The following is a 7,915-nucleotide window of genomic DNA, read 5'->3' as shown; positions in this document are numbered from 1 at the left end:
CGCGCGCGGCCACAGCCGCCGCCGCCCGCCATGCGCCGCCTCGGGCCCGCCTGCTGCGCGCTGCTGCTCGTCCTGGCGCTGGGCCCCGCGCGCGGGGCGCGCACCCGCAACGTGCTGCTGCTCCTCGGTGAGTGCCACCCACGCGCGGCCACCCGCCGCGGCCCCCCGCCGGCTCCGGGCGCCCCGCCCCCTGCGCGCCCGCAGGCCTCCCCGCTGCTCTCTGCTGGCCCCCGACTCTTCAGGGTTGGCCCCTTCCAGGGGGAGGCGGGGGCGGGAGCGCCCCAGCGATCGGACCCCCACTCCTGCCGCCTGCTGCGACCTTGCACCCCAACCCGTACCCGGAGCCACCGGGGCGCACACCCGGGGTCCCCGGCCCGGGCAGCTCTCCAGGGCTTCAGGGGTGCGCAGATCGCCCGGAGAAAGTGCCAGGGCTGGTGCAGGGTCCCCCCGGGGGCTCCATCCCTTCCATGGTGATAGCCCCTAAAGTTTGCCCTGCTCTTTTCAGACCCCACAACGCTGACCTCAGCTCTCCTTTCCCCTGTGGAAGGGAGAGGGCCCCCACCGCCCACCACCTTCCTCAGGCCTTATCCCCTCTGAGAAGGCCCAAGTTCCGCCAGCACCCTGCTGCTCACAAGACTTCCGGTTTGGGTGACCAGAGCTGCTGACAGTGCCAAACCATCAGGCGCCCCGATTCTTTCCTGTTTTGAGGTCTGGTCCCTTGCCAGGTCTATCTTTCTGATTAGCAAGCTTGGCTTTGTGGTCTCCAGGCAGGCGGGGTAGCTAACTGAAGCAGACACAGCCCCGGGCTGGGGTGGGGAGCAGCGTCTCCTCTCCCAGGCATTGTGGAATCTGCAGTCCTCTTGCCAGGAAGGAAAGGCTTCTGGGGTCTTAACAGAGTCCAGATCATGCAGCCCTGGATTAGGCCCATAGCCCAGGGCCAAGACACCTGAGCAGGTTTGGAGGAAGGCAGCACCCCTCTCCCACCATGGCCTGCAGACTGTGGGCACCAAGTGGCTGAGATCCCAGCACCCCCTCCCCACTCTCCCAGCCTGCCTGGCCGACATGTGCGCTTCAGCTCCAGGCCCACCAGCCACTCTATTCAAGAACCGCTCCAGCATAGCCATCCCAGGTCCACAAGATGGAGGAGTAGAGTATGGATTAGAGTGGACTTTGTGTTCTGCTGGGCAGCTATTGTGATTAGTAAGGGAAGAAATTGTAGTAGTGATGTGGAGAGGGTGGCCACGGTGGCTGCTGATGGTCGGGAGAGAGAAGAAGAGAAAGGGTGTGGGGGTATTTTCAGGATTTGGAGTTTTCCTGGGTGGTGCTATAGGGACAGATACTGGACGTTGTGTGTCCTGCTGTGGCCCACTGGGTGAACTGGGGAGAGTGTGGGCTACAGTGTGGACCACTGTCCATGTGCTGCAGTGGTGCTCCAGAATGTATTCACCAGGTTCAGTGGATGTGCCACAATGATGGAAGAGTTTGTTGATGTGGGAGGGGTGGTGTGGGTGCTTGGGGTATATGGGGACCTCATATATTTTGAATGTAACATTTAAAAGAAAATTTTTTAAATGGGGTAAAAAAAAAAAAAAAAGAACCGCTTCAGGTCCCCATTGCCTCTGACGGAGCAGGTGCTGGCCTTGGGGGTTTCCACTGGCTTCTTCTGGGGAGCCCATGACCCCCACTCCTACAGGGCATGGTCGTACGAGCCAGGAGGCCAGGGGTCCAGTCTCTTCCCACTGCCCATCTGGGTGCCGCCCCCCCCCCTTACCTACCTGGGCCTCTTAGCTGCTTCCTGTAGGGCAGAGGGATTGGACTAGATAATCTTCAAGGTCTTTTTTGGCACAAAACTTCTAGGGTTCCCAGCAGTGAACAGAAGGTACGCTGCTCTCAGGGGGCTCAGACATGCCCCGGGTCAGCCTTTCCGAGCGATGCGCTTTGTGGTTTCCGCAGAGCTCAGGACCGAGGGCTGTGCCTCCAGCCCCTGCCTGCCGACTTGCCACTGGGTATCCAGCCCACCTGGCATTGCTGACCCGGGCCACCGCAGGTCTCCCTCGCTCCCACACGCTGCCCCTCCTCACCCCAAGCTCACCCTGTCCTCTCTGTCTCCCTGCCGTGCCCAGCGGACGATGGGGGCTTTGAGAGTGGCGCGTACAACAACAGCGCGGTGACCACCCCACACCTGGACGCCTTGGCCCGCCGCAGCCTGACCTTCCGCCATGCCTTCACCTCCGTCAGCAGCTGCTCTCCCAGTCGGGCCAGCCTCCTCACCGGCCTGCCCCAGGTGAGGGCGAGAGGTGGGCAGGAAGAGGGGAGGGGAGGGGAGAGCCCCCGGGGATGCCTCCCACCTCCCCTCCCCACCCCAGCCCAGGCCTGTACCCAGCAGCTCCAGGAGGAAGCACCGTCGAATGGGCGGCAGTGCCAGCTGTGGGGTCTGACTGCCTACCCTTGCTCCACTGCTCTGTGTCATTGGGGGCAAATAAGTAGCTCCTCAGTTTCCCCATCTGTAAAACAGGGGTCATAATACCTCGCTCAGAGGATGATCGTGAGGCTTGGCTAGTCAATCCTTTATGTGTGAAGAACTTAACGCAGTGGTGTCTGTGGATCAGTAAGCATCAGTGCCCACCATGATATCGTCACAATGCACACGAGGGTAGGAGCCGCTGCTTGTCATGGGTTTGCTCTTGGAATACTGTCTATTGTGAGCTCTCGGTGAGCCTTTATCGGCAGAAACCTTGGCTACGAGTGGAAGAAGGCGGCAGAGTAAATAGAGAGAAGGCAGTTTGCGTTTGCTGGTCTGTCCACGACACATTCTAATCGAGTCGCTGTTAGCCTGGGCAGCAGGGACTTTTCTTTCTCACCTCACGTCTTTCTAGAGTGTTTCCATTTTTAACGTGTGCACCTCTTTCTCACTACAATATAAAAACCCAGTTACGGAAAAGAAGCCTGGTGCTGTCGTTTTCACTCCACACCAGGCGATCACAATAGAGAAGCTAGAAAATTCGGAGAAGCAGAAAGATAAAAATGGCCCCTAATCTCGGGGAACGTCCTTCTCTTCTGGTGTCTCTCCTGCCGGTGCGTTAGTTTGGCAGGAAGGACCTCTGGTCCTGTTGTCGAGGACTGGGTACTGGCCCTTGAGGTTTAAATCAGGGACCCAAGAACGACCGCTCCCGCTGTTGGGGGGAGAGGAGGAGCGGCGCGGCGCCCAGGCGGCTGCGCAGGGCCTCACGGGGTTTTTGCCGGCAGCATCAGAACGGCATGTACGGCCTGCACCAGGACGTCCACCACTTCAACTCCTTCGACGAGGTGCGGAGCCTGCCGCTGCTGCTCAGCCAAGCTGGCGTCCGCACGGGTGAGGCGCTGCGGGGCCCGAGCGCGGGGCCCGGGGGGAGCGAGCCCCCGCTCCATGGAGCGAGGCAGGGGCCTCGTCCCCAGCCGCCCGCAGCCCGGCGCTGCCCCCTCCCGCTGGGCCGAGGCTCCGTGGGAACGCAGGACCTGGCCGCCTCATGGTGGGCAGGGCTGGGGATCGGGGGGTGTGGAGGGGAGGCCAGGGGGGCCTCTGGACAGGCCTGCCTGCCCCTCCCCAGGCATCATTGGGAAGAAGCACGTGGGGCCGGAGGCCGTGTACCCGTTCGACTTCGCGTACACGGAGGAGAACGGCTCCGTCCTCCAGGTGGGCCGGAACATCACGCGCATCAAGCTGCTGGTCCGGAAATTCCTGCAGACTCGGGGCGACAGGTGCGGGGCCCGCGTCCCTCCCCCCACGGTCTTCAGTTGGGGGTCTTGGTGTCTGCGACCCCCGGGTAGGGGTGTGGCAGGGGGGAAAGTTCCAGACACTCAAGTTAACCTGAGCAGAAGGAGGGGACCGTGGGGGAAGCTCCCGGATGTGGGGCGCCTGGCGAGCTGAGGGTGGGTCCCTCCTAAGAATGGGGCTCCCCGGGGTGGAGAGCTGGCCGAGCAGGTGGCCAGCCCAGTGCGCCAGCCCCTGCCCTCCCCTCGCAGGCCCTTCTTCCTCTACGTCGCCTTCCACGACCCTCACCGCTGCGGGCACTCCCAGCCCCAGTACGGAAGCTTCTGCGAGAAGTTTGGCAACGGGGAGAGCGGCATGGGGCGGATTCCAGACTGGACTCCCCACATCTACGACCCCCGGGACGTGCTGGTAGGAGAGCCCCCCGTGCCACGTCGGCCCTGCGTGTCCCCCCCCAGGCCTGGGCCCCTCCCCTGGGCTCGCCGCCCTGTGCCAACAGATGTGAGCTCAGCGTGTGAGAGGAGCCCTGCACGGACAAGACCCCCACCCATGGGGCTGGCGGAGAAGCGTACAGACGGGGCGCCGTGCACTTAGGGTCACGGGTGCGGGCTAAGCCGCCCCCAGGAAGTGAGGTGGCGCAGGCCCCGCCCCGCACGGAGGGCTGGACACCCTCTGCCCCTCCCCCAGCCTGTCTAACCTCAACCCTGCCCCCTCTGCCCTCCAGGTGCCCTACTTCGTGCCTGACACCCCGGTGGCCCGGGCTGACCTGGCCGCTCAGTATACCACCATCGGCCGGATGGACCAAGGTGGGCTCAGGGGACCCGGGCGGCTCGAGTGTCCGGGCAGGCTCAGCCAGGGGTTGCCCGCCAGCGGCGTGGCATGAGCCAGGCTCTCGGCATGGAAGGCCCTGCAGAGGGGACCCGCAGAGGCCCGAGTTCAGGAATGAGCTGGACGTGGGCGTTCCATCTTGGGGCCGGCCTCGTATAATTGTCCCCCAGGCTGCAGCTTTTGGGCGCCCAGAGGTTGGGAGAAGGCTCCAGATGCTCTTCCAGCCATAGGGTCCGGGTCACCTTTGGGCCTTTGGGGCTCCCCAGTTGAGGCAGCTCCAGGACTCGGGGGGCCACAGCTTTATCACACCCACGGCGACCCGTGGAGGGGTGGGTGTAGAGGGACCCCTCTCTTTGGTGCCCGCGCTGGGCTGTCCCGCCAGCCTCACCGGCAGACACGAGGCTCTGGAAACCAGCACACGCAGGCGGGGTGCTGAGGGGCGACAGGGCCCCTGGAGACCGGGGTCAGGCGGAGGCCCGAGCCTGGCCTGGCCCAGGACAGGGGAGCTGGGCCGAGGGGAGCGGGGCCTGCGCTGACGCTCGCGTGATGTCGGGGGTGGAGGCGTGGGGGCCGCGTGGTGTCGGGGGTGGAGGCATGGGGGGCCGCGCGGTGTCGGGGGTGGAGGCGTTGGGGGGCCGCGCGGTGTCGGGGGGTGGAGGCGTCGGGGGGCCGTGCGGTGTCGGGGGGTGGAGGCGTCGGGGGCCGCGCGGTGTTAGGGGTGGAGGCGTGGGGGCCGCTGAGCTCTGCCCCGCCCTCCCCGCAGGCATTGGCCTCGTGCTGCAGGAGCTGCGGGCGGCTGGGGTCCTGAACGACACGCTGGTGGTCTTCACGTCCGACAACGGGATCCCCTTCCCCAGCGGCAGGACCAACCTGTACTGGTCGGGCACCGCCGAGCCCCTGCTGGTGTCCTCCCCGGAGCACCCGAGGCGCTGGGGCCAGGTCAGCGAGGCCCCCGTCAGCCTCCTAGGTACGGCCCGACGGCGCAGGTGCGCGGTGCCCGCCGCTTCCCGTGGTTCTCACCCTGCCCGGGCGAGGAGGGGACGCCACCCCTGTTCCTCAGAGCAAGGAGAGGAGGCCGGGGGGTGCAGCAGGTGGCCCAGCGTCCCCGGCTCGCGAGCATCAGAACTCGGGGGGGGGGTGGTCTCGCGGCCCTTGGCGCCGGCGCTTTTCCTGCCGTAAGCAGTGGACACGCCCTCGTGCGCCTGCGTCACCTGAAGGCTCTGTCCCCAGAGTGTCTGAGCCAGTTGGTCTGGGAAGGGCAAACACCTGCGCTCCTGACAAGCCCCCAGGGGTCCCCGAGGCTGCCGCCTGGGTACCCCGCTTTGGGAGCCACCACGCCCCGACATGCTGCCTTCCCTGCGGAGCCAGAGCATGTTGTACCCTGCAAAAAGCAGTGCGTGCCTTCCCTTTTGGATGAGCAGCAAATCTCAGGGTGTGGGGGGGTTGGGGAGGGCGCGGGGTAACCCCTTGTCCGAGGGAGGGTGCTCAGTGCGCCCTGCCCCTGCCCAGAAGAACCCCTGGGGCCGCCCGCGGGGGCAGGATGCGAGTCTCTGCGGCTCCGTCTGCCTTTGGCTCTGCATGTCCTGGGGTGGCTGTAACAAAATGTCACCAACTAGGGGACCTAAAACCACGGAAATTCCAGAGGCCAGAGCGCAGGTGTGTGCAGGGCCGCACTGCCTCCCGCCGCTGCAGGGGAGGAGCCTACGCGGCCCCTCCTGGCCCCCCGGCCCCCCCGGCCCCCAGCGTTGGCAGCCTTTGGCCCGCTCCTTGGCACCTTGGCCCTCCTGCCTCCTCCTGGGTGAGGGCCCTTTCTTCCCCAGTGCGACCTCACTGGTTTCACCAAGTCCGTCTCTAACGACCCTATTTGCAGATAAGCTTACGTTTGAGGTTCTGGGGGCGGAGACCTCAGCATCTCTTGGGGGGCACGATTCCACCCCCAAGAGGCCCCAAAGTGCAGTCACACTGCAGACCCAGAGTAGGGGCGCCCGCCCCCCACGGGGGCTTCCTCACCCGCTCCAGGGGCTTAGCACTGACGGCCGCCCAGTCCAGGCCCCTCGTCACATGAGTGACGCACCGTCGTCCATGGCGGCGCCGCGCCCCGGGGAGGTGCTGGGCGCAGGGCAGACGCCCCCCCTGGCGACTCGATGGCCCCGTCCTGAGGCGCTTTGACCGAGCCCTTCCGGAGGGTGGGTGTGTGCCCCGGAGGGTCCCGCCGGGCTGACACCCCTTCCCCTTGCCTTCCAGACCTCACGCCCACCATCTTGGACTGGTTCTCCATCCCCTACCCCAGCTACACCATCTTGGGCTCGAAGGCCGTCCATCTCACCGGCCGGTCCCTCCTGCCGGCGCTGGACTCAGAGCCCCCCCACACGCCCGTCTTCGGCAGCCAGAGCCACCACGAGGTCACCATGAGCTACCCCATGCGCTCCGTGCTCCTGCAGGGCTTCCGCCTCGTGCACAACCTGCACTTCAAGATGCCCTTCCCCATCGACCAGGACTTCTACGTCTCCCCCACCTTCCAGGACCTCCTCAACCGCACGGCGGGGGGCCGGCCCACCGCCTGGTACAAGGACCTGCACAGCTACTACTACCGGCAGCGCTGGGAGCTCTACGACCGGCGCCAGGACCCCCACGAGACCCAGAACCTGGCCGCCGACCCGCGCTACGCCCAGGTGCTGGACGCGCTCAAGACCCGGCTGGCCAAGTGGCAGTGGGAGACCCACGACCCCTGGGTGTGCGCTCCCGACGGGGTCCTGGAGGAGAAGCCCTCTCCCCAGTGCCGGCCGCTCCACAACGAGCTGTGAGGCCCCCGGTGCCCCCTCCCCGCCCCGCCTGGGGAGGGGTCTTCCGTGATGTCAGAGGGTGTGCCCTGCCCCCACCCTCCCCCCAGGGGTGCTGCCACCACGCCTCCTGTGTGAGCCGTCTGGCCCAGGAATTCGAGGGCAGGGCCCGGGTAGGGCGGCCTGGTGGTTGAGCCTTGAGCCGTGGACCCCAGCCTGCACTGGTCGTCGGCCGGCAGGCATGGGTCCCCCGTGAAGAGGCTCTCTCGAAGGCCCGCGGAGGCGCAGCCTGTCGGAGGCAGAGCCGGGTCACGCGAGTCCTTTATAAGCGGAATGAAACTCCTAGAGCCACGGGGAGGAGCTGGGAGTCGGCGGGCCCTGGAGGAGAAGGAAGACGCCGCCACGTGCTCTGCCACGTGCTTTGACAAGGACCGAGGATCGCGGGCAGCCGCCCCGCACGCTGGTCTCCAGCGGGAAGCCTCGGCGCCGCCTCGGTTCTGGACTTCCAGCCTTAAAACTGTGAGCCTATAAATCCCCACTGCTTAAGCCCACCCACTGT

At 65.8% G+C, this 7,915-nt stretch overlaps 1 protein-coding gene across 3 annotated transcripts; it reads left to right on the top strand.

Moving 5' to 3' along the window:
* The first annotated feature begins 3 nt into the window (after positions 1-3).
* Positions 4-7,907, top strand: SGSH (N-sulfoglucosamine sulfohydrolase). Of its 3 annotated transcripts, XM_058284845.2 has the most exons (9): positions 46-127; positions 506-708; positions 2,124-2,284; positions 3,247-3,352; positions 3,588-3,738; positions 4,003-4,159; positions 4,473-4,554; positions 5,340-5,562; positions 6,821-7,907. In XM_058284845.2, the coding sequence occupies exons 4-9, from the start codon at positions 3,259-3,261 to the stop codon at positions 7,548-7,550; spliced, it is 1,437 nt and encodes a 478-aa protein (XP_058140828.1). In that variant the 5' UTR covers positions 46-127; positions 506-708; positions 2,124-2,284; positions 3,247-3,258; the 3' UTR covers positions 7,551-7,907. The 3 variants fall into 3 exon arrangements, with proteins under 3 accessions (XP_004455496.2, XP_012379518.2, XP_058140828.1); XM_004455439.5 differs by lacking the exon at positions 506-708 and having other exon boundaries at positions 4-127; positions 5,340-5,543; XM_012524064.2 differs by lacking the exon at positions 506-708 and having other exon boundaries at positions 8-127.
* Positions 7,908-7,915: the final 8 nt, after the last annotated feature.

The sequence above is a fragment of the Dasypus novemcinctus genome, chromosome 21, assembly GCF_030445035.2.
Source record: "Dasypus novemcinctus isolate mDasNov1 chromosome 21, mDasNov1.1.hap2, whole genome shotgun sequence".
Classification (NCBI taxonomy): domain Eukaryota; kingdom Metazoa; phylum Chordata; class Mammalia; order Cingulata; family Dasypodidae; genus Dasypus; species Dasypus novemcinctus.
The sequence above is the reverse complement of the archived record's forward strand: the minus strand, read 5'-3'. Positions and strand labels throughout refer to the sequence as shown.

Bases quoted from the DNA above. Each gene is read 5' to 3' on its own strand.
- SGSH (XM_012524064.2), top strand. From the start codon at position 31: ATGCGCCGCCTCGGGCCCGCCTGCTGCGCGCTGCTGCTCGTCCTGGCG. The intron at 2,285-3,246 runs GTGAGGGCGAGA...TTTTGCCGGCAG, and splicing joins TCCTCACCGGCCTGCCCCAG to CATCAGAACGGCATGTACGG. The intron at 4,555-5,339 runs GTGGGCTCAGGG...CCCTCCCCGCAG, and splicing joins CATCGGCCGGATGGACCAAG to GCATTGGCCTCGTGCTGCAG.